This window comes from Haliotis rufescens, unplaced genomic scaffold (genome assembly GCF_023055435.1).
Source record: "Haliotis rufescens isolate VD_foot unplaced genomic scaffold, xgHalRufe1.0.p SCAF_9, whole genome shotgun sequence".
Taxonomy (NCBI): domain Eukaryota; kingdom Metazoa; phylum Mollusca; class Gastropoda; order Lepetellida; family Haliotidae; genus Haliotis; species Haliotis rufescens.
The window spans coordinates 20,212,987-20,239,595 of NW_025964383.1; the positions used below are offsets into that span (position 1 = coordinate 20,212,987).

The 26,609-nt window shown below is 42.8% G+C and overlaps 1 protein-coding gene across 1 annotated transcript in view; it reads right to left on the bottom strand.

Annotated features, from left to right (window-relative positions):
• Positions 1-5,134: 5,134 nt before the first annotated feature.
• LOC124144745 overlaps positions 5,135-26,609 on the bottom strand; it is a 56,616-nt gene continuing 35,141 nt past the window's right edge. The window contains exons 23-38 of the mRNA XM_048391500.1: positions 25,381-25,457; positions 23,437-23,638; positions 22,685-22,820; positions 19,099-19,301; positions 18,731-18,822; positions 17,918-18,119; positions 16,698-16,812; positions 14,814-15,224; positions 14,287-14,513; positions 13,059-13,153; positions 11,602-11,791; positions 9,990-10,107; positions 8,681-8,907; positions 7,295-7,368; positions 6,191-6,389; positions 5,135-5,411 (exon numbers count right to left, since the gene is read on the bottom strand). Of these exons, the coding sequence (XP_048247457.1) occupies positions 5,277-5,411; positions 6,191-6,389; positions 7,295-7,368; positions 8,681-8,907; positions 9,990-10,107; positions 11,602-11,791; positions 13,059-13,153; positions 14,287-14,513; positions 14,814-15,224; positions 16,698-16,812; positions 17,918-18,119; positions 18,731-18,822; positions 19,099-19,301; positions 22,685-22,820; positions 23,437-23,638; positions 25,381-25,457 (2,703 nt within the window). The 3' untranslated portion in view covers positions 5,135-5,276. The remainder of the gene's footprint in view (positions 5,412-6,190; positions 6,390-7,294; positions 7,369-8,680; positions 8,908-9,989; positions 10,108-11,601; positions 11,792-13,058; positions 13,154-14,286; positions 14,514-14,813; positions 15,225-16,697; positions 16,813-17,917; positions 18,120-18,730; positions 18,823-19,098; positions 19,302-22,684; positions 22,821-23,436; positions 23,639-25,380; positions 25,458-26,609) is intronic.

A 26,609-nucleotide genomic window follows, 5' to 3' on the forward strand; every position in this document is an offset into this window, starting at 1 on the left:
TGGTTGGAGCAATTTTCCAGCTATATGACGGCGGTCTGTAAATAATCGAGTCTGGACCAGACAATCCAGTGATTAATTACATAGGCATCGATCCACGCAATTGGGATCGATGACATGCATCAACCAAGTCAGCGAGCCTGACCACCCGATCCCGTTAGTCGCCTTTTACGACAAGCATACACTCTCGGGGTCAAAAGTGTTTCCGCAAGATGGCGGACTGCGATGTTTTGAAAAACTCGCCTCACTTGTTCATATATAGATTTGTGGTTATTAAAACAAAGGTACGTACCTGATTGTATTAGAACTTTGATATACATCCATTTACTCTGTAAACCTGACGTATTCTGAATGGAATAGACATGTATAGTGCTCGTATGTAGGCTTGAGAAAAGGAGGACCAGATGTCCTGAACAACTCGAATAAGTTCATCCCTGTTATTTATCTCGTGCACTCTTTCTCCAAATAACGACTTTCCTATCTTTCCCCAACACAATCTGCGTCTCATCAGTAAAAATAACACGTTTCCAATGATTATCAACAGTTTGATGAAGTCTTGAACGACACCATGCCCGCCTCCGAACCCGATTACGCTTCGATACGACAATTTTCTTCTTTACAACTCTCTTTTGTAACCATACAATTTCAAACGTCTTTTAACTTATGTCTCAGATATTGTTGTTTGGGCCTGAGCATTCAAAAGTCCTGTTTTGTCCTTTAAAATATTCCTGCGATGACCTTTCACTATCCGTAAAAGTTGGCGATCCGAACTTACGTAACATTTTGTTGGCCGACCACTTCGAGGTGTGTTCTCCAGAGATACACGGTCTTTATGTCGTTTGAGAAATTTCGTAATGGTAGAAGGATTAATTTTCAACCTTTCAGCAATTTATCGGCCACTTACTCCATCATTTGACATTTGTACAATGATTTCTTTTACATGTACCGGCAATTCTTTCCGCTTGGTTGCCATTGCTAAGCAGACGACAAAAATAACAAAAGAGGGGGTAATTCGGGTTACTTCCCTTATCAGATTTATCGGTGTTGACCCACTTAACATCCCCATTTCAAAAGATCCGTCATGAATCCGTTTAGTAATTATTTATAGAGAGCGGAAAACGCGAAGCGGTTGTAAATCATATATTCGGCTGCCATTGTGTGGAAAAACTTGTTTGGCCTTTGGATGAAGTCACCTTTTACGGCAAGCATGGGTTGATGAATACCTTTTCTACCCCGGAGTCTTCACGGGTCTGTTGTTATTTGAAAGGGATTGAAAATGGCATAATCGGTTATTTATTTGTGAAATATTCAGAAATTATTAACTACCACGGGGAATTACGGTTAAAACTAAGGTACAGCAGAAAGGTAAAGTTACTGCTTTTGAATAATCTCAGTTGATTTCTATTGGCTGATAAAAGTATTTGCCAAAAATAACACCATTGTACGGAAGCCTTTTAGGGCCAATTGTTTTTTTAATTTTTTTCGATACTATCTTGAAATTTCAAGATTATTCACTTCAAACGTATTTTTACATCTTAGGATGTTAAAAACTTATCTTGAAATTTCAACTTTGTATCTTAAAATTTCAAGAAAGTATCTTGAAATTTCAACTTAGTATCTTGAGTTTCAATATAGTATCTTGAAATTTCAACTTAGTATCGAAAAAAATTAAAAAAACAAATGGCCCTAAAAGGCTTCCGTACCATTGACATCATACTGTTAGTAAATGAAATTTATCTCTGCTGGTTTTTTTGAGACTGTCATACTTTAAGGTTTCTATTTTTCTTTCAGGTGGCGTTTACAGTATTGTGGAGGCATATTTTTAAAGTACATCACAGCCAGAAAGGTATGCATGATGCAATAATATGTACAAACATCTTCAATAATAAAAATTTAGATGTGCTGTGCAAAGTTTGATATTGATATGTATATTTTCTGAACAAATGTGATTCTTTAAATGTTTTTTTAACTAAGAATATTTCTTTTTATTTCAACCTTTGTGCGACCTATCACTTGAACACTACTTCATGGATTCTTTTCCAATTAGGGGTACAGTTTATATACCCATAGAAAAAGTGCAGTGCGATGTTTGGTTTTGATTGGTGTATTTTCTAAGAAAATATAGCTTTTTTCATGTTTTGAACTTAGAATATTTTTTACTTCAACAATTGTGCTACCTATAACTTGAGAACTACTACATGGATTCTTTTTATATATTAATTGGCGAGGTTGATTTTGATATGTGTATTTTATGTTTTGAACGGCAAAGGTTGATTTTGATATGTGTATTTTATGTTTTGAACTTAGAATGTGTTTTTTTTAATTCAACTTTGTGTGACCTTAAACTTGAGAACTACTGCATAGTTTCTTTCCAAATTTAAGAAACTGTTTCTATAGTACTAATCGAAGAGGTACAGTGCAAATGTTGATTTTGATATGTGTATTTTCAGAAAAAAAAAATGATTTGTTTCATGTTTTGAACTTAGAATTATTTTCTTCAACATTTGTGCGACCTATAACTTGAAAACAAATACATGGATTTGTTTCCAATTTGGAGTAGTTTCTATACCAATAGGAGAAGTGCAGTGCAAAATTTGATTTTGATAATTAAGTTTTTTCCATGTTTTAAACTTTAAAAAATGAATGAGTCGTTACCCTTGTTCATTTCAGTGTTAACAGCTTTTCTGCCTATGTATGATCCAAGAGCATTATGGCATTACTGTTCATGCTACCTTCCCAGTTTTAAACAGTTTTATGACTTGGAGGGGTGGAGGTAGCACTGCTGAGCATTTTTTCAGACATCAAATTATTATTTGGGGGAAGGCAACAATTTTTTTATGTGAAAAATATGTCCCCTGCCTTGCCATTTTTATTATACCCCGACCTTTTAGTGAGGGGGTATATCGTTATACCAAGGTTCTGTCCGTCCGGCCGAAACTATGTCCGTGCGATTTCTCTGAAACTATTTAGTGGATTCATCGCAAACTTAGTACATATAATCTGTTTCATATGGAGGGGTTCAGTCAAAAGAATTTTTTATTTTTTATTAATTTTCCATTTTTTATTAATTTTTCAAACCCTAACCCTATCCATTTTCTAATGACACAGAGTGACTTCCATCACGCATCTCACACAGTGCAAGTTGAGCGTGATGGACTGGTTCTACAGCCACCTCTACAAACTCATGCTGTATCTGTAGATTGGAAATGTTTTTTTCAGATCCCTCTCCTATGTGTTAACTGGAAGTCAAGAGCAACATGGAGAACTACGAGCTCTGGTGGTTTCACACATAACGTCAATACAGGGTCACGCGTGGCACTATTTTTAAGCTATTTAAATTGAAACTACTGACACACTAGGCGAGTCGGGGGTATTAGTGAGCCTAGCTCATTTTTGCCCTTGTTATATTTGTGTCATTGTTTTATTCAGTTACCATGGCACAAGGAGAGACCATGGATACATTTGAAGATCATCCCTGTGATAAGTTCTTCTGACTCTACATCTGAGGATTGAAAGAAAAGGCTCCTAAACCACTCAGCTCAGGTTCTGACTTGTCATTTAACAAATTAATAAAGGTCACCGAAACCAGAATTCTATTGTCATTTTGTTGCTGTCATAATATCTTTGAATGGATCAAGGATATGGATCATACATGATAGGACATCCGATGCATGGACTCTTTTGCTTGTCTCAGCGTTGCTCATCAATGCTGAATGTATGGGGTAAGGCCAAGAAAAATTAAATGTTTCAATGTATGCCCTCTTATTGTCTGATGGTTTTTAATTTGCAAACTCGTGGGGAAAATCATATATCTTTTAGTAGTGTTGAAAAATTTGTGAACAATATGCACATAGTCTTGCAAATTGTTTTGGAAAGTAAATATTATATCACCAAATTGTACATGTAATTTTAAAACATTTTTATTTTTTTCTTGGCCGTATTTCAATAGTATAAACTATGTATGCCGAGGTACCCTGCCAGAAGAGAGCGCATTTCATTGGCATGCTCTTTCATGGATAGAGTTTATGGTGAATTTAGCTTGCAGAACGTATTGCTTGTTACCTGATGTCTTAACTAGATTGGTACAAACATTTCAGGCTGCCAGGGAGGTAGTGAGGAATAAAACAGGCGTAATCTAACGTTTCGGCCAACGTTGGCTCAAAGTCATTTTGACCGGCGGCCCAACGTTGGCAAAGAAAAGTTGACCCAACATTGGGCCAACGATATTCAGCCAACGTTGGGCCGCCGGTCAAAATGACGTTGGGCCAACGTTGATGCCCAACGCTGGCCCAACGTCTGACTGCTATCTGGGGTCAGACGGGAGCGTCTCTATGCATTAGAGGAGGTGTTTGAATGTTAAAATGTCACTTACAAAGAGATTCACAACGGCAGAATTAATTGGTTTTGTTTTGTGTTGTTTTACGCCGCACTCAGCAATATTCCAGCTATATGACGTCGGTCTGTGAATTATCAAATCTTGCCAAGACAATCCGATGATTGATATCCATAAACATCGATCAACGCAATTGGGATCGATGACATGCATCAACCAAGTCAGGGAGCCTGACCACCTGATCCCTTTAGTCGCCTCTTACGACAAGCATAGTCACCTTTTACGGCAAGCATGGGTTGCCGAAGACCTATTCTACCCCGGATCTTCATGGGTCATGTGAGATTTTGAGCTTTTGGAAAATTGTCAAACTTTATTATAACCAGTTTTCGAACTGTGGAGTTTGAATTGTTAACCTAATTAGCAAACATCAATGATAGGAATATATTCTCTGCAGGCTTGTGGCCTAGCTTGCACTGAATTATATGACAGAAATGACCCTATACCCTGACCACGCGGTAATGTACGTCAATCCTGATGTGGAAGGCTTTTATTGCTTAAATGTAAATATCATGTATAACTTTTGGTAGTCACGATATGGCTGAAATTCTGCCGATGTGACTATAAATTTTAACTCACTCAATCCTGATGTAAAAGTGTGTTTCTTTTTATTTATTTTTCAAAACGAAAAAAGGAAGAAAAAAATAAAATTAAAAAATAAATTTCCACACCTCTTACACAAAAACAGTTTTATTCTCAACTAAACACATTTTGATTTCAATAATCATTTTTTAATGTTTCTAACTACCATCGACGATGAGCACGTGACACGATATTAAATGTATGAACGAAGGACTGTTCCCGGCACACAGCTATAGAGCCATCACCAGACAGTCACGGGAAGGCAGGGGTGGTCAGCTGAGCCATGTGTCGGGTGGACAGGTCACGGTTACCCCCGCGGGGGTATGGTGTCGAGGAATTGCAGTTCGGTGATGCTGACGCCGTTGGTGATGATGAGGTTCTCTGTCCTGCTGGCGGGCGAGATGTACAGGTAGTCGTACAAGTGGATGCCGTCAAGGACAATCTGGAACAGGGTAGTTTCATGTCTCGGCTTTAGTCATTACAAATAGATATTAATCACTGGATTGTCTGGTCCAGACTCGATTATTTACAGACCGCCGTCATATAGCTGGAATATTGCAGAGTGCGGCGTAAAACAACAAACCAACCAACAAATAGACCCCTGGTACGGGTACTTGCAGTACTGACTTGTCATAGTTTGCCAATGAAGAGAAGCGGGACATATTTGTATCGGAGCCGGGTGTGTACGTGTCTGTGGGTGCGTGCGTCTGGTCAGCTAAATTTTGGGTGGAAAAACAACGTCCGACTTTTCATTAGTAATGTTGCTGACAAAACAAACTGAACTGTTGTTCTTTGTTTGTTCTTTGACACCGCAGTCAGCAATATTCCACTTATATGACCGCGGTCTGTGAATAATCGAGTTTGGACCAGAAAATCAAGTGATTGATATCATGAGCATCGATCCACGAATTTGGGATACGATGACATGCATCAACGAAGTCAGCGAGCCGGACGAACTGATCCCGATGGTCGCCTTTTACGACAAGCGTAGTCGCCTTTTACTGCAAGCATGGGTTGCTGAAGAAACACACTGAACTCTGCGATGAGCGGTAATACAAAGGGAAGCAACTCTGCAAAGCAAATTACTTACCGCCCATGACATGGACGTTCAATAAATAATACACTATGTAAATTATATATGCATTTTTAGAAAAATGTCTGTGAGGTATACTTACGGACATTGTGTGATTAAACAAGCAAATCTAAAAGATCATGTCTTACTGCATATTTATCTGCGTGAAACTCCACGAGAAGTGAGAACAATGTGTTGACTTTCATTGGAGGGTTCATAATCTGTTTCGAGAACAAGACATTATTCAAGATGGCGGTCTTGAAGGTGAGGGTGGAGTCACCAGCTGCTCCCACGTGGAACTCGACCATCAGCTGTGCCTCGGACCCAGCCCGGAGGTCAAACCAGAAACTGAAATTAGACATGGGGACATAAAACGATTATTTCCAGATGGGCAGAGCCCCCCAACGAAAGTTGTGATTTGCTGAAATTGCACACATAGCTGACCAAAGACGAGAGAGCTGAAATAATACATTCGCACAGAAAACTAATTGCTGTGGCCTCCTGAGAAGACCTTACAGATTGTTTGTTGGTTTGTTTGTCGTTTTACGCCGCACTCAGCAATATTCCAGCTATATGACGGCGGTCTGAAAACAATCGTGTCGGGACCAGACCATCCAATGTTTGACATCATGAGCATGGATCCACGCAATTGGGATACAATGACATGCATCAACCAAGTCAGCGAGCCTGACCACCCGATCCCGTTAGTCGCCGTCATATAGCTGGAATATTACTGAGTGCGGTATATAAATATATTTAATAATAATAAAAATAAATTATAATAATAAATAGCTTACTAAAATAGACTAATGAGTGAGGTTTATCACCGCTTTGAACAGTATTTCTTTTTTCCAATTATTATTATCACGGCGTGTCACCTTGATGTGTTTGGACACAAAAGTGAGTTGGGTTTAACGCCGCTTTTAACAGTATTCCAAATATATCGCGGCGTGTCAGCTTAATGTGGGTGGTAAGCCCGAAGTGATGAAGATCTAGGGCATTTACCACTTTTGTGAAACCCACGAGCACGGGTATGGTGCTGACAAACCTAGAAATTAATCGGGGCGAACCGGGATTCGAATTGCGGCGCCTTACACCACTGGGCCACCCGTGCTTCCGGGTGATGGAGGGACATATATAGTGTAGGGAAAAAAAATCCTGAGTTATTGGCGATGACAATAATCATGGTGTCGGGAGGACAAGCCTGCCCAGGAATCCCTATTGGAGACAGACCCCTAGGAGAAAATACTCACCTGTTCGCTGTTGAGGCTTTTAGTTTAATGGCCATCCCGTCGACCAGTAGGCATGGAGGAGGGTAGAGCATGGGCTGGAACAGGCATGTAAATGTTCAGGAAAATTCTTACACTCGTTTCGGGTTCGTTAAATGCTAACCATCCATGCCCTTTATAACGCCCCAATGCGTCGCGTAACGTACGACGCCTCCTCATTGCGCGGACAATCTCTCACCAATGAGAAGGAGTCCGGTTACCTTACCCGGACGCTCTCTCACGACACAGCGCATCAAGCCGAAGAGCTAGCCATCCCTCCTCCTCTAATGAGTGAGTAAGATGGGTTTAACGCAGATTTAAAGTGTATTTCAGCTATTCCATGGCGGGTCAGCTTCATGAGACGAATTTTTTTAAAGCCCGAGGTGATACAGGTCTTAGATGTTAAATGTTTTTGTTGAAATGCATGAGCAGGAGTATGGAGCTGACAAATCTTGAAACATAATCAGGGCGAACCGGGATTCGAACCTTTTAAAAGTAGAGCCATGTAAATTAAATATTTATTTCACATACTAGTACTTAAAGTTCACAGGCCTATCGTACATTACAAATTGTCCAGTAGTGAGTGTCTTGCATTACAAACAAACTTTTATGCCACAGATTTTCTAAAATTCATAGCCTGAAATATATACATTGATAAGTTTAGCAAATGTATAACAATGTTTGTTGACATAAATAAAGCTATATAGATAAGGAGAATGGCTAAACTTATTGAAATACTTACATCGTGGCTCCGAATATGTTGGGCAAACAAAAACAAAATGGTATTCGTCGTCTACGCTGTTTAAGTTTAAACTGACAAATTCTGTTTTCACGTGGAATACCTGTATATCTTGTATAAATTGTGAATGAGTGAGTATTGTTTTACGCCGCTTTTAGCAATATTCCAGCAATATCACGGCGGGGGTCACACATTGTACCCATGTCGGGAATCGAACCCGGGTCTTCGGCGTGACGAGGGAACGCTTTAACCACTAGGCTACCCGACCGCCCCGTCTCAATAATAACAACGGAATCTTGCAATTTGTACTCAGAATTTACGAACGTTTACATTTATTAAATATTTTTCAGTAAGAAAACGCTTCTTAAACAAAGAATAGCACGTTACTTTACTGGACCAGAAAAAAGACGCATGCCAATTCTAAGTGATCATGTCCTTTAAGGTTTGCGAAAAACATTTAATAACGTTACAGGAAAAGAATTACGGCAATAAACATGACCCTGTATAGTTTTGTTGTTTTTTTTATCAGGACAGAACTGTTGATTTAAAACGTCTAATTGTCAAAATATCAAAAGCAGGTTTTGTGGTCGTTTTACTCTCAGTCTGCATAACAAACTATTCAAAATACCAACCATGGGTAACTTTGGTACGTTCGTCCATCTGTAGCGTTTGCAGATCTGGTCTGGTCCCACTAACCACTGACCATCCTTGCCACACGTGACCTTGTCGTCGGCGCTGCAGAATTTGTAGTCTTGGACGCACTGCAGAGAGGCCACGGAGCCCACCGTCGTGTCGCTGCCGGTGACGTGAGAGCTGGGGACGGTGGTGACACTGCACGTCGCGCTGAGTCCGGGAGAATCTGCCGGTAAAAATATGTCATTCGGCATGACTCGTGTCTTTCCGGTACAATCCTAGTGGCGTCTCATTCTGCTGATATAATGTCGACTGGTTCCGTCATAGCACAAGAGGTGTGGAACGATGCCTTTATTAATATGCCTTCTTTATTACGTCGTTAAATAGAAACGAAACTTATGGAGATATGAACCTGGATATAAGCGTGATTGCAAACACATTATCCACGTGCCTAAAAGTATCCTGCTGCACATTAGTGAAGACTGCTGTCAAACAACAAACAAACAAACACATTAGTTAAGACACAACAGAACTCTGAGATAATACCAATATAATCTCCATTCTAATTTTGGGCTGGTGGGTTAGCCTTGTGGTTCAAGTGTTCGCTCGTCACCCTGATGACCATGGTTCGATCTCCCACATGCCTCCAATATCCGTCTTAAACTATTCCAGAGACCAATAAATCATTAAATCTGGGCCAGACAAACCAGTGATAGATATAATGAGCAACACCCCACACCGTCGGTGTACGACGACACGTAATCAGTCAAGTCACCATACCCGATACACCCAGTAACCTCATCTGACAAGCAAGAGAGCCAAGCATCTATTCAAACCGACGGCGGCGACATTACAGCAACATCTAACAGTTCAAAATAGGTTTCATACATTGTACCAAAGTCAGATTCAAACCCAAGATATCGGCTTGACGAGAGAACACTTAACACCAAGGCTACCCTACTGCCCGAACCTTGCAAGTAGGTCAAAAGGAGGAAAATTGATATATATTCGATCATTATTAAAATAAAAAAATAAAAATAATAGTAATGCTTGTCGTAAAAGGCGACTAACGGGATCGGGTGGTCAGGCTCGCTGACTTGGTTGATGCATGTCATCGATCCCAATTGCGTGGATCGATGCTCATGAAATTTATCACTGGATTGTCTGGTTCAGACTCGATTATTTACAGACCGCCGTCATATAGCTGGAATAATGCTGAGTGCGGTGTTAAACAACAAACCAACCACCAACCAAAAAAAATATCATTAAGTTTAGAAATAATGACGTCGTGGAAGTTTTTTTCCCTACTCTTTGGGAAGGCCTGCAGGTCCCTGAGATGGTAGTCTTGGAGGATGCTGATGTGCGTCATCTTGTCGAGACTGACGGGCGACGTATACGTGTGCTCCAGCTTCCCATCCACGTAGATCTATGTACACACAAATAACTATCAAGTGAGTTGACAACACATAAATAAAGGTTGTACACAAGTTTGTTTTGGTATGGTGAAACATTCGTCTCGTCTCAGTCCAAGAACCCACGCCAGAACCTACATAAATCCATACTGGAACTGCAGTTTCGTGCACTTGACTATCAGATGACCACAAAGAGGCGGCATTTTTCAAATTGTCAAAAACTCAAAATGAACTCCTAATTTCTGTAGGCACAGATCCACTTGTCTGCAAAACAGCTGTTATGTGAACAACATGCACCGCGTCATAAGGTTAACAGTGATTGCAGTGTTTCGACTCCGTTGTTGCCATTCGTGAACAACTCGTGTTATTCCGTCCGGGACAAGCCGAATAGCGACTCGTGCCCCTCTCCATTCGTCACCACTCGCCCCTTTCCGTAACCTGCAAGAAGACTCGTCCCCCTATCGATAAATGTTATGTGCGAAAATACGACAAACCAATCAGAATGCGCGTATGATTTCAAGTTCTTTGTCAAAGAATCCCTCAGAAATAATTTCTGTTTTTACATATGTCTTGCATCTAAAAATATACCCAAGACACAGTTAAATGTGTTCAATCATACTGTATAATTTCGCATGTCCTGATGTGCTTTTCATTGCATCTGAAATATAAATGATATATGGGGAAATATATGTGAACCATTGCGCAACGAGTTGACAGTTGTATTAGGTATGCCCGTTTGCGCTAAGACGGAACCCGGTTGCAAAAATGGCCACGAGAGGGGCACGAGTCGCTATTCGGCTTGTCCCGGATTAACAAGAGTTGGTCACGAATGGCCCCTCTCATGGCTATATTTGCGACCGGGTTCCGTCTTAGCGCAAACGGGCATACCTAAAACAATTGTCAATTCGTTGCTAAATGGTTCACATACATTTCCCCATATATAACATATATTTCAGATGCAATTTAAAGCACATAGGGACGTACGGAATTATACAGTATGATTGAACACATTTAACTGTATCTTGGGTATATTTTTAATTGCTAGACATATGTAAAATCAAAAATTATTTCTGAGGGATTCTTTGACGAAGACCTTGATATCATACGCTCATTCTGATTGGTTTGTCGTATTTTCGCACATAATATTCATCGCTAGGGGGACGAGTCTTCTTTCAGATTACGGAAAGGGGCGAGTGGTGACGAATGCCTTGTTGCCAGAGGTATGATGTAATCAGCGGAATATTCCGAGTGGATAAGAATAACTCCTGAAATAAACTAAGTGTGCCGGAAAGGCCATCCTGGTTGATGAGGCGAATTAACAAAATTTCTAAGCTGTGGAATCGCAAATCTAGGCATCTGCGTCTTGTCCTAACTTATAGCTCTATAACTTATTATACATCAAACCGCCGTGATATAAATGGAATATTGTTTAAAGTGGCGTTAAACACAACTCACTAACCCACTTCTATTATGTTCTATACATAAGAAGAAACGACAGAGAATCAAACCTTGTAGGCCCCTGCTTCATAACCAATGACGATGTGGGACTCTTTGTTGACAGCGAAAGGGAAGCTTCCGATTGTCTCAAGGGGACCTCTGGTTCCACCCTCAGAATGTGTGGCCGAGAATGTCCGAGCGTTGAAGTCTATGACGAGCTGGATACTTCTTGAAGATGACCCCGACAGTTCGATCTCTACTCTAGACGGCAGAATAAACAAATCAGTAATAATCAACAGAAGTGTATGGATTGATCGATCTATCGCTAACATGTCATCGCCCTTAGGCGATGGCAGTTTACAATGTCAAAATGCAACATCGATATTGTCGTAAATATTGAGAGACTGAAGAATGTGAAGAAATATGAAATCGTTGATATATTTGTCCAAGACAATAATGAGAGGCACTGGAATTCCCAAAAGCATCCTTGGTATATGTTGCTGAAACTGGGAAATAGCGGGACAAAACATTACAACCATCCTACTATCGCGATACAAGGATGCCAATGACAACATTTCCCGCCATATTAGACTCTTTTAATCATGAATATTGATAATTATCAGATCACATTCAGATGATGTCACAAAAAAACATCATTTGATCTCAGCGATAGAAAGGACGTAAATTTGTTGTATTCAAATCGGCGAAACAAACACTTTACTATATATGCCCTTCACTATCACCATACTAGTTATAATGACAGTCTGTTATAAAAATTCGAACCAGCACCTGTTAGTACAGCTCAAACAGACGCCACGGAGAACAGTGGGATCCTTCTCAACGCCTGTTCCTCATGACACACGTGACAAACAATAATGACAATCTTCGTGATCATTATATTAGGCCGTGACCATCCGGGGTAGAATAGGTCTTCAGCAACCCATGCTTTCCGTAAAAGGCGACTGTGCTTGTCGTATGAGGCGACCAACGGGATCGGGTGGTCAGGCTCGCTGACTTGGTTGATGCATGTCATCGTATCCCATTTGCGTGGATCGATGCTAATGATGTCAATCACTGGATTGTCTGGTCCAGACTCGATTATTTACAGACCGCCGTCATATAGCTGGAATATTGCTGAGTGCGGCGTAAAACAACAAATGCTATATATCAGGATATAACAGGAACAAAATGGCTGTTAAATTTGGACTTAAAATGAATTCAGGTCAGGTTGGTTGGTTGGTTGGTTTGTTGTTTAACGCCGTGATATCACAGAAATACTGTTAAAAGCGGCATTAAACCCAACTCACTCACTCCTTATAAAACAGCATTACTGTTACAATGTCTTTGGACATTCTTGTTGAGGGAAACAGTCTGTAACCGTTATTTTGAAGTTAAAGTGACACAAGATGTGATGCAGGACAAACGCTTGCTGAAACGAAATCGCACTTCATCACACTACACTGATCTATCCTGTCCATAAACGAGGTTGCAGTATACTGAGGGTCAGTTGTACAGTTTGTTCACTTACGGATTGTCCGGGTTTGTGGGCGTGATGTACGCCGAGATGAGTGACCCTTCACCCATGAAACATGGCAGGTCCATGGTGGTAGTGTTGGGACCTCTCTGTAACGGGAAATAACATACTGAGCTGTCCAGATCCTAAGCGTAAAAACTTTGCGATATACTCCCCAGGGAGTTGAGAATGATAACTGGAATGCAAACGGATTCATTGGTCGGGGAACAAATAAAACGGCATTTGAGCAGATACTAGTACCCGGATACCTGCGGTATATAAATGTACAATAAATTAATATAACAAACGTGAATCTCTGTCACAAATTATGTGTGCACGTGGTATTGAAGATAAGCGGGCTCATGATCTATCTATGGAGTGAGTGAATGAGTGAGTGAGTGAGTAGGTAAGTGAGTGAGGACGTTTTATCACGGCGTTTCAGGTGCTGGGATGGTGTTGACAAACCAAGAAACATAATCAGCGTGAACCTGGATTCGACCCATGATCAAAGGCTCCTGGGACACCTAGGAAACACAACTCCCCTCAGACAACTGCAGCGTCTTAGACGACTGGGTCACCCGTACCAAACGAGATCATGCCTTGTCATTGTGAGTGAGTGAGTATGGTTTTACGCCGCTTTTAGCAATATTCCAGCAATATCCCATGTCGGAAATCGAACCCGAGTTCAGCGTGACTAGCAAACGCTTTAACCACAAGGCTACCCGCCCGCCCCTATTATCAATAGACTTTCTTAACACTTCTTCTCAAATAGGCTTAAAGTGGACGTACGGGTGTTTGAATAAAGCATATCAACCAGCTCAACAGATATAGGTGCTCTGCCCTGGGTGAATGAATAACGAAACCACTGTACTTTCGACGATGTGTGTGTGTGTGTTGGGGGGCACGGGTGGCCCAGTCGTCTTAGGCGCCGCGATTCGCTGTGCACAATTTTGTCCCTTGGGCACGCCAGAAACCTATGACTGTGGGCTCGAATCCCGGTTCGCCCCGATTATGTTTCTAAGTGTGACAGCACCATACCTGTGCTCGTTGATTTCACCGAAGTGACAAACGTCTCAGACCTGCATCACTTCGGGCTTTCGTCCAACATTAAGCTGACATAATATAACTGGAATACGCAATATAACTGGAATACTGTTAAATGCGGCGTTAAACCCAACTCACTCACTCTCTCGACGATGTAGGTGCAGTATTCATTCGCGCGGTACTGATAATACGTTCTTACCCCACTGGTAATTTTGTTCTTCTGACATGTTCCCTGTACTTGTGACGTAGGTACGCCCTTCTCACATCTCGATAAGGAACTCTCTCCGCAGAAAATGTAGTTCTCATCGCATGAATACTCAGTAATAGCTACCGAGTCAACGTGGCTATGCCGAACTACTTTCAGTGGCGGAGACACTTCCGGTCGAGGACATGCTTCGCTAAGACTGTGCCCTTCATCGCTATCCCCTTGCAACAAAATTATTAAAAATATTTTCTTGGAAATGCAACTTATTGTATAAACTCGTAACATTTTTATTACTACTACTGCTGCTACTAATAGTACTAATAATAATAATAATAATAACCATCTGAAAACGCGGAGGTATGTAATTGTGATTTGAAACCGTTGAATCAGACTCGAAAGCTATGTGATTGTGATTTAAAACTGTTAAATCAGTGTTCGAAAGCTATTATAGAATTTTGATTTCAATTTACGTTTGCCCTTGACATTAAATCCTATAATTAGAGGTATAACGTTAATCTCACCAAATATCCAGTAGCCGTCGGTGCCATTGGTGCCAACTCGCAGAAGACCGACGTTATGGTCCGTTACTACATCCTCAATGATGGGGTTGACACCCACCATCTCCCCCATCCCGATGGACACCGTACCCGGGGTTTCCCACGACACCCAGAAAGACCTGTAACCATAGCACGACAGTGGCTTGTGCCATTTGGTGTACTTGTTCCCCGGACATGACGCACACTGGGACAACGTGTTCTGTCTTCCTCCGATCAGAAAAGTAGTTCCCTTGTCTGACGCCTCGCTCTCCCGGAGGTCAACAAGAACGTCGTTACAAGCTTGGACTTCAAAGATCTCATGGGTCCTGTCGTGTTTCGGAACGTCCATCCATGGGTTGGTCGGGCTGGTGTTGTGGATCACGTCGGTGATGTCGTCTGTGGTGTAGAAGATGTTGCACATGACATTGATACTGTGACAAATTTCATCATGTGCATTTAAGCTTTCTTCTTTGTTGTTTTTGTTCAACGCCCCACTTAGCAAGAGTACAGATTGGACAGCTATCAGCCTGGACCAGACATTCCAGTGACTGACGTCATGCGCTGGTTGGTTTGGTTGGTTGGTTGTTTAACGTCCCACTTAGCAATGTTCCAGCTATATGACGGCGGTCTGTAAATAATCGAGTTTGAACCAGACAATCCAGTGATTAATATCATGAGCATCGATCCACGCAATTGGGATCGATGACATGCATCAACCAAGTCAGCGAGCCTGACCACCCGATCCCGTTAATCGCCTTTTACGACAAGCATAGTCGCCTTTTACGGCAAGTATGGGTTGCTGAAGACCTATTCTAACCCGAATCTTCACGGGTCCATTAGCATGGATCTATGCAATTGGGATACAATGACACGCATCCATTGAGTCAGCGAACCTGACGAACCTGTCCCGTCAGTCGCCTCTTTGGACAAAAATATGTTGCTGAAGACCAATTCTAACATGCATCTTCATGGAGAACACTTAAACAGCCAAGGCATTAGGAATGTTCAAGTTGATTCAATAAAAATGATTACAGAGACCTAACAACACAGACGCGAGGCATTTATGAACATCAGTTCCGTGTTTGTTTGTTTGTTGTCTAACACTGCACTGAGCAATAGATCCGGGGTAGAATAGGTCTGGAGCAACCCCTGCTTGCCGTAAAAGGCGACTTTGCTTGTCGTAAAAGGCGACTAACTGGATCGGGTGGTCAGGCTTGCTGACTTGGTTGATGCATGTCACCGTATCCCAATTGCGTGGATCGATGCTTATGTTGTCTATCACTGGATTGTCTGGTCCAGACTCGATTATTTACAGACCGCCGTCACGTAGCTGGAATATTGCTGAGTGCGGCGTTAAACAAACCAACCAACTAAGCAATATTGCAGCTAAATGACGGCGGCCTGTACATAATGGAGTCTTGACCAACAATTGAGTGATCGATATTGTGAGCATTGATCCACGCCGTCTGGGTACACGCAATAACTGAGCCTGACCACCTGATCCATATAGTAGCCTCTTACCAGCGTAGGATACTGGTGACGTATTCTTCGGGGTCAACTCTGTCAAGGTTATAATGATGACTGTCGATCTTCACCAAATACATGATCATTTCAATACCATTAAAGCACTTAGAGGAAGAAGGTCAAACTCATGAGAATGGCATACCGTGATATGCTTACATATTAAATACATCAGGCTGCCAATTTTATGATATCAATTGTGACTCTCGACACACAGTATGCTATACACAGTTACAAACATGTGGATTTAGGTGATGGTCAATGACGTTTTAAGGGACATCGTACATGTCATTACTCGTCATCACATAAAATCCCCCATGAGGATTCTGTGTTCATTGACAGACTTACTTGATGGTTTATACTCCACTCTCCTGGTGGCCAGGTTGGAAGTCTCCAACGCTGGTACTCCATAGAGGGGGAACTTCAGCCTCATCTCAGTCACCTTCACCCCATCAATAAACACCTGAAACAAGAACAGTGTAACAATTGTTTTGAAATATAACCTGTCCTCCTGTCGATAACATGACATCAGATAATCAAGGTATATTTCTAGGTACACTGCCCCATACCCACCCACTAAAGCATACTCATGGTGCTACAGTATTATTTGCCCAGTGGATAGTCTGGGGGTCAGTCTGTGGTCAAACCACTCACTTATATTGTATCTCACCTCCATGTTATCATGGTGGACCTTCACTCACTCACTCACTCACTCACTCACTGATACGTTATCTCACCTCCATGTTATCACGGTAGACCTTCACTCACTCACTCACTCACTGATACGGTATCTCACCTCCATGCCATCACGGCAAACCTTCACTCACCCACTCACCCACTCACCCACTCACTGATACGGTATCTCACCTCCATGCCATCACGGTAGACCTTCACTCACTCACTCACTCACTCACTTACTGATACGGTATCTCACCTCCATGCCATCACGGTAGACCTTCACTCACCCACTCACTCACTCACTGATACGGTATCTCACCTCCATGCAATCACGGTAGACCTTCACTCACTCACTCACTCACTCACTGATACGGTATCTCACCTCCATGCAATCACGGTGGACCTTCACTCACCCACTCACTCACTCACTGATACGGTATCTCACCTCCATGCAATCACGGTAGACCTTCACTCACCCACTCACTCACTCACTGATACGGTATCTCACCTCCATGCAATCACGGTAGACCTTCACTCAGCAACTCACCCACTCACTGATACGGTATCTCACCTCCATGCAATCACGGTAGACCTTCACTCACCCACTCACTCACTCACTGATACGGTATCTCACCTCCATGCAATCACGGTGGACCTTCACTCACCCATTCATCCACTCACTGATACGGTATCTCACCTCCATGCAATCACGGTAGACCTTCACTCACTCACTCACTCACTCACTGATACGGTATCTCACCTCCATGCAATCACGGTAGATCTTCACTCACTCACCCACTCACTCACTCACTGATACGGTATCTCACCTCCATGCAATCACGGTGGACCTTCACTCAGCAACTCACCCACTCACTGATACGGTATCTCACCTCCATGGTATCACGGCGGACCTTCACCACCAGCTCAAACTCCTTCCCAACTTGAAACGGGAAGCTGGCGAGTTTCCTCATGTCCTTGACTGTGGTGCCGTCTACCACCTTGATGCTGGAAGTCTTGTAGCCTCGCTCGGTGAAGGAGCTCTCCAGGAACATCAGCTGTTTTCCTGGAGCTGACTCAAGCTGTACGGAAAACCTAGCCAGAACAACAATCACTGATATTTGATGTTAAACGATCAATAAAAATAGTCATGTCGTATTATCTTGGGGTTCAGCAACCTTGACCAGTCATCATCATCATCATCATCATCACTTCGTTGCGACTGAATTTGTTGTTTGTTAGTTTATTTGTTTGTTTAACGCCGCAATATTCCAGCTATATGACGGCGGTCTGTAAATAATCGTGTCGGGACCACACAATCAAGTTATTTACATCATGAACATCGATCCACGCAATTGGGATCGATGACATGCACCAACCAAGTCAGCGAGCCTGACCACCCGATCCCGTTAGTCGCCTTTTACGACAAGCATAGTCACCTTTTACGGGAAGCAGGGGTTGCTGAAGACTTATCCTATCCCAGAATCTTCACGGGTCGTGACTGAAATTAATGATATGTGTAGTTATGCTGACTATTCTCTTTCAAAGATAGCAAAGGGGTCGAGCAAAACAATTTAATATGTTTCTACAATACGATTGTTTCAGGACATCCTAAGCTCTCACGGACGCACACACGCGCAGAATATTAAATGGTCGGTCCCGATGCAACATGGCAAGGTCTTAATCTTATGTATAATGATGGTTACCACGTGTTCTCGGTGGGCGTGGCGAGGACCCGGACCTCCGAGTTGACAGACAGAGGGCAGCTGAGATTGTGGTGATAAAGCGGCCCTGTGCTCTGTGAAATACTCATTGTCATAAACATTTACCACATAGAGACATCTCATACAAGAAGCCACCATAGACATTTGAAAACCTTCTCTTATCATTATTATTATTATTATTATTATTATGATTATTATTATCTCCCGTTGATATTCTCATTATGATTATAAATATCACAGTTGTTAACATTTTTTAAAGTTATAATCATTGGAGGCCATATCGTTATCATGATCACATTAAAACCTTATGTTCTTCTCATCTTTAATGCCTCAGTTATGAGGTATCTTACAGAGTAGTGCCAGACACTCTTGAAGCAGTGCGCCTGTAGGTCCCCCCAGATGCCCCCGACACAGGTGCTTGGCTTGATCTCCCCACACATCGAGAAGCCGGCTTCACAGCTGTAGTGGGCTACCAAGGACGTGCTTGTAGACGTCACGGCGACGGTGGCGTGTCGACGATGCGGCGGTGACCTGCAGTCGAACGGACCCGACCCTGCAAAAATAGATCTACTGGACACCTTGTTGTCAGTGGTACATAAATATGCCCTTTATTCACAATAATATATCAGAAGTGTACTTTAACGTGTACTTTAGGGCTGGGACAAGACCAAATTTACTACCCGGGTACCCATCCCACTATTACCCGACCCTACTCGGGTACCCGCTGTAGGTCTCAAGGGATAGGTCCAAATGTCCGACTGGGAATAGTTCGACTGCAGCCCTTGCAAAACGTATTTACATACATATCATGCATAAAACGAAGTTGACTGAAGTTTTTCTTTATTCATACATGTAAAGTCAGAAGGAATGGGTGCATAGTCAAAAAGAAAATGCAAACATTAGTAACTTATAGCGTAACAGTAGAGTTCTAGATCATTTTTTGTCATTAAACAATATATCACGTGAATAACCACGGGTCTGGGTAGTCCTGTGGGTACCAAGGTCCTACTCAGTGCCCACCCGACTATGCCGTCGTGTTCTGTGTCGTGTTACCAATTTGCAAGTGATTGCTTTAAATTTGGTCGATGGCTTGGTTCGCTGAGTGTCAACGTGCCCCAGCGCCGTCGGATGATGCTGATGATATCAATCACTGGATTGTAGGACCGAGATTGTATAATGTACAGACGGATGGTTGAGTTAAATAACATTCTCTGTCCTCCCCCATTGGGCGTATTGCGAGTAATGTTCACATACACCTCGTCCCACAGTAACTTGTTTGTTTGTTTGTTTGTTTGTTTGTTGTATAACGCCGCGCTCAGCAATATTCCACCCATATGACGGCGATCCGTAAATGATCGAGTCTAGACCAGACAATCCAGTGATTAATATCATGCGCATCGATCCAATTGGGACGACATACATCAAGTCAGCGAGCCTGACCACCCGATCCCGTTATTCGCCTCTTAAAACATGCATTGGTTCCCGAAAAACAATTTTAAACCGGATCTTCACGGGACTTATATAATCTGAATCCAGATGCATAAAGATAAAACATAATACATCAACATGTTATTGTCATATGCATCTGTTTTATTTTTCATTTCCTGATCGGGTGCCCTATTCCATTCCTGCGGTCTCGCATGGCAGTTAACACCCACGTCTTTATCATACCCACCTACACGAGTTACCTCCCTTCCATACACCTGCACCTCACACAAGCTCAGCACATCATTGGGCACTCTCCGACCCGGGGAGGAGATCCGCACATATCGTCCTGCCGCCGTGTTGGTACATGTGATTGTCCCGGTGGTAATGGGGGGGAACACTCCCTTATACATCACACACGTGTTCCCCATGTCCCCGGGTTGGGGGTCACTGTAGAACACCTCCACCTTGACGTCATGGAGCCTATTGTCTGAAACAGTAAGAGTGAGTGAGTGAGTGAGTATGGTTTTACGCCGCTTTTAGCAATATTCCAGCAATATCACGGCGGGGGACACCAGAAATGGGCTTCACACATTGTACCCATGTGTGGAATCGAACCTGGGTTTTCGGCGTGACGAGCTAACGCTTTAACCACAAGGCTACCCGACCGCCCCAGTAAGAACACGGCAGAGTAGTAGGTGGTGCTTCCGGTTAAATGTGATCCGACTCCGTGGCCGGAACAAAATCCCTTTTGGTATCAACCGGGTACCCCTAACGTGGACGGGATTCTAATCACAACCGCTAAAACATGACAGATCGGATGCACAGCCAACTGTGCCGGGCTTAAACCAATTGGCTCTTATCCCCATGCGTCCACTAGGTTATATTGAATTCGGTATATCCACAGATCCAAGATTTTGAGTGAGTGAGTGAGTATGGTTTTACGCCTCTTTTAGCAATATTCCAGCAATATCACGGCGGGGGACACCAGAAATGGGCTTCACACATTGTACCCATGTCGGGAATCGAACCCGGGTCTTCGGCGTGACAAGCGAACCCAAGATTTTGAAAAAAGGTGGATGCAAATAATACCGGAGTGAGCACTTAACATGTTAGGTGAATGAAAAAGGGGCGTGCACCCCTGCACAGACACACCCCTACCCACCTACCCCCATCTGGATCCGCCTGGGTGCCTGTACCCATACTTACTGCAGAGTGCACTGCCGCAGTCTTCTCGCGTTGTGATTTCCAGGTAGGAAATATAGTATACATTATCCAGTTCCACCTGCCACCACGGGTCAAGGTCACCGCTTGCTGTCGTCCAGCATGAGTTGTCTCCCCACTTGTTTGACACAGCACCATCAACGACTCTGTCAGATGTTACGTTGAGTTGGAGGTCTGAACTGGATTTTGTAGGCCGCAGTTTAGCTAAATTTGACCTAATTGCGTCTGAAATAATCGAAGTAAATTATTAGCACTCTCATTTTGTGACTTCAACGTCTGTAAAATGTAATTTAACTGAGAATAAAAAGTCTGCATTTGTCACGGCATAAATTATGTCTTGTAAAACCGAAATACGATTATATTTTATTGTATATTGATATTCAAATGAAACTAAAATATTACTTGCAAAACAATGGACAAATGAATCAATTATATGCTGAACAGAGAAATATGTTTTCTTTCCGTGGCGAACAGTGCACTTGAATATTGAAGTCAGTGTCACGTGTCGCCGTACCATTGGCTGATCGTACGTAAATACTCGTAAACAGAATTTCCGACAAGTGTAATGTTATTCCAATCTAGCTAAAAGGATAGATCCTGGATTTTTCTATCAACTTTATAATACGCGTGTATGGGAGGTATGGACTGTTTGTGCGTAGCTATATGTTCATTTTCCAACCGAAATGCATCAAAATATAAAGAAAAAATACGTACTTATGTTTAATTCCATTTGTTAACTGTTTATCACCGTAGTCTATTATATTCCAGCTTATCGAGTCTCAGCCAAATTGACCTCGGGATCTGTGAGTTGGGTTTGCCGCCATTTTGAACATAATTTCATTACTTATATATTCAAGGATCAATGAGTGAGTGAGTGAATGTGTTTCACGTAGATTACAGCGATATTCAAGCTATCATACCATATGCCCGTGTTGGAAACGAACTTGGGTCTTCAGCGTGACAAACACACACTTTAATCACTAGGCTACCCCACCGCCCCTTTTATTGTTTGTTTGTTGTTTAACGCCGCTCTCAGCATATTCCACCTATATGACGGCGGTCTGTATATAATCGGTGGAACAGTCAATAGTGATTGGCAACATCGATCTACAGCATTGGGATACAATGACATGCATCAACCAAGTCAGCGAGCCTGACCAGCCGATCCCGCCAGTCGCCTCTTACGGCAAGCATGGGTTGCTGAAGACCTATTCTACCGCAGATCTTCACGGGGACCTTACATTATGGGGTACTGAGAGCTGTGTAACAGTTGTGTTATGTAATTACTTTGTGTAGTTGGAATATCTCCAGCTGGCAGCACAGACAATTTCCTCATGGCTCCGGCGGTGGTGATGACGCGGTCGACGGAGTGGGGGGCCATGATGTTGGGGTAGGCGTAAACAGACTTGCCGTCCACGGCAATCTAAACAATAAGACAAGGGTTATAGTCAACCCGCACACACGGAGTCCGCTCACAACATGATGAACGGTTCACAAGCTTGGCCGTCTCGTTCACCCAAACAATGTCTGACTCGCAAAACAATTTTCTGGTCACCAATTTGTTGACCGGTCATGAAGTACGTCTATTCGTTGACTCGCGCTAAATGTAACAATCTAAAGTTTTCAAACTTCCCATTCTTGTAGGGATATTTATGAGACATTTTGGTACTTGCACATCGAAGTGTACCGTGACGGGAGTAATTGAGTTGAGTTTAACTCCGCGATTGAGAGTATTTCTGCGTCATTTGGTAGACCAGTTGACAATGACAAGGTCGTATAAGTTTACCACAAGCATCTGGTGATGCCTATAGTGAGTGGGTGAGTGAGTTAAATTTATTGCCGCTAGAACTGTATTTCCGAGAAACAGCGTGTCAGCTTGATGTGGGAGGAAAGCCCGACATGATGCAGGTTTTTGACGTTTATCATTTTGGTGAAACTCTCCAGCACGGGTATGGCATATATTTGATGTCAGGAAGGATGACATAATATCACTTGAGAATGATGCAGAGGACACTATGAGCTAAATAAACATGTCTCACATCCACGTGGTCCGAGAAGTAAGTGACAACCACTTTAGACTCCTTGCCGGGAGTGAATGGCAGTTCCGGCACCTCCACTATAGTGGGTGCTGGCCGCATTGGCGCAGTCAGGAGCTCGAACTTGTCCTCTGGGTCGGTGAACTTCATGTTCATCTTAAGGATGTTATCTCCATTTCGTGAGTTCAAAAACGTCACGCTTGATCTGAAATAATACACATGAAACTATGAAGAAATGAATGAATCAACTCCACACGATCATTGATATGACTCGGAAAATGGGAGTGAGTGAGTGAGTTGGGTTTAACGCCGCTTTGAACAGTATTCCAGTTATATTGCGGCGTGTCGGCTTGATGTGGAAAGAAAGCCTGAAGCGAAACAGGTCTGAGACGTTTACCTCTTCGGTGAAACCCACGAGCACGGGTATGGTGCTGACAAACCTAGAAACATAATCGGGGCAAACCGGGATTCGAACCCACGATCATAGGTTTCTGGCGTGCCCAAGGGACGCAACTCTGCACAGCGAACTACGGCGCCTTAGACGACTGGGCCACCCACGCCTCCCCCAACAGGACATGTGAGTATTGCCGGACTGTTGTACAAGAATATATAGAGGTTATCACGCGAGTGTGTTTGGGGATGGTAAATATCCTGCATTAGGAATAAACATTGTATTTAGCGAACCTTGGCGAGCTAAATACATAGTGTTTATTCCTAATACAGGATATTTACCATCCCCAAACACACAAGCGTGATAACCTCTTTATCATATAATGTCATGCTTTAATTCTGTGCTTTAAAATCGCTATCCCTCTCTCACAAACATTACCGAAACATTGCGAGTTTTCCTGGAATGCGCGCATCAGTATTTATTACGTCACAGGGTAAGTGGTGTGTCAGTCGGACAGTGACAGTAGTCAATATAGTTCCAACTGAAATCTGTTTCTTATACAGTGGCGAAGCAACGTATACGCAAAACAACAGTTGTTTTTAATTGCCTTTCGCGGCAATCCATCGGTCTGTCCGCTAGAGTAACTGCCCTTTGTCAAAGGGAAGCTACTCTAACCCTAGTCTATGAGACGTCACGGGCACGGTCAGACGTTGTTGACAGTCGGTCTGTCCTGTCATAACGTTAAGAAGTGTAGTCAGATGTTCACACAGCGACAAAACCAAACAAGGTAACAATTCAAACATATTTCGGCCAAATCCAACTATTTTAATTTGTGGAGAAGGTTTCAAGTCGCAGAGGTCTACAATCACAGATATTGCTACTGATCCCGCGCTTGGCTAGGCCTCGCGCCCTCGCAAAATTGTTTCGAAATTTATACCTCCAAAGTAGCCAAAACTTAAAAAATGCCTTAGCTACGTCACAGTTAGACACTGATTTTCAGTATATTAGACTGTTCTTTTGATAATGATAGCAATTATCCCTGTTGTTTATCCAGATTCCCGATGGTTACTTTTGACTCGATCGCCGAATGACGAGGACGACGCCATGTTTGTTTATAAACAGTGAAAGTAGTCCTACTTGACCTTTGATATTTGCATCTCTATATCGTTTTTATCCGTTGGCCTTATACTGCCGAAAAACCTACCCATTATATGATAAAGTGCAATACGTGGGTCGGTCTGTATTGTATCGCAATTTACCTACGGACAGTCTCAGTGGTCTAGTGGTAGAGTGCCCGCAGAAGGAGACGTTTAAAGATTGTACTCGTTGTTACCCTGTCTGGCGCTAGGCGTTAAGGGGCTAAAACAAGGACTGATCGACTCGGAGTCCGTTTACTGTGTCAGAGTGGGGTATTCATGTTAAACTGCGGCATGGTATCTCAGTGGGCTAGCACTATAAAATCGACATAAGCCCGGACTAGTACAAGCAGCCACACACACAGAAATGATCTCACCAAAGGACGGATTGGGTGTCGGATGACACACGAAACGACTCACCCAGGTGTCTGTGGGGTGACATACATTTCAATGGCCTCGCCTAGCTTCAGCGGACAGGGCAGGATGACGGTTTCAAGCTGTGTAACAATGGAATATGTTGTCATTTTGGGAAGGATCAGCATGTCATCACTCAACAGGAATAGTGTTGCGTTTTAAAAGTTCAAGATATTATTTGTATATGGTAATTACAAAATGAAAGATTTGTATCAAGGTATATAACTCTACACAACGAACTTAGTGAGTGAGTAATACGCCGCTTTTAGCAATATTTCAGCAATATCACGGCGGGGGACACCAGAAATGGGCTTCACACTTTGTACCCATGTCGGAAATCGAACCTGAGTTTTCGGCGTGACGAGCGAACGCTTTAACCACAAGGCTACCCGACCGCCCCTCGAACTAAGTGCCTAACTTGGAAAGGGTCATGCCTATTGGTAAGGTTTTGTGATCTGTCGGCTCTGTACGTTTTTATTTTGTATGCTGATTTTTTATCCAAGAGAACTCAGAACTACTTTCACTAAGAGACATATGTCTAAGGCAAGGTCGTTAACTGACTGCAAAAGACAGGTTTCCACCCTTGCCGAACTAGGATGAAATTTCGGAGTTATATTTTGGTTGGACAAACGGGTACACGCATTGTCCAATTAAAATCGCGTAACGAAATCGACATCCGGTTCGTAAACAGCATGACGTACAATGTACCATGCAGAATTCGGCCAGTTGCAGGATTTGCAAAGCATGTGCACGTCAACCGGGCGTCGAAAGATTGTTTCCAAATATTTTCATGTTCTTGAGTCAACGTGCTCGAGTCTTGTGCAACAGTCGACATGCACTGGGTGTCTGGAGGCTGGAGATGTGAAACTCTTCACATTAGCTTGATCATATCATCTTGTCTGGACGCCGCCATTTTATTTGAAGCAGATGCACGTGATATGAGAAATGGCATCGGAGGTGCGCTACGATCGTGGTACAAAACTCCAGCCTGGAAACTGGACTCTTACAGCCAGTTAGCTTCCTTGCCTCGTGAAGATGACTAAGAGACCCAGGAGGCCGATAACAATAGCATTCTCAAAGCTCTATGTATGTGTGTGTGTGATGTATTTAATTCCCTTTGTACATTTTATATGACACCAGGAAGATTCCGGGGTAGAATAGGTCTTCAGCAACCCATACTTGCCGTAAAAGGCGACTATGCTTGTCGTAAAAGGCGACTAAAGGGATCGGATGGT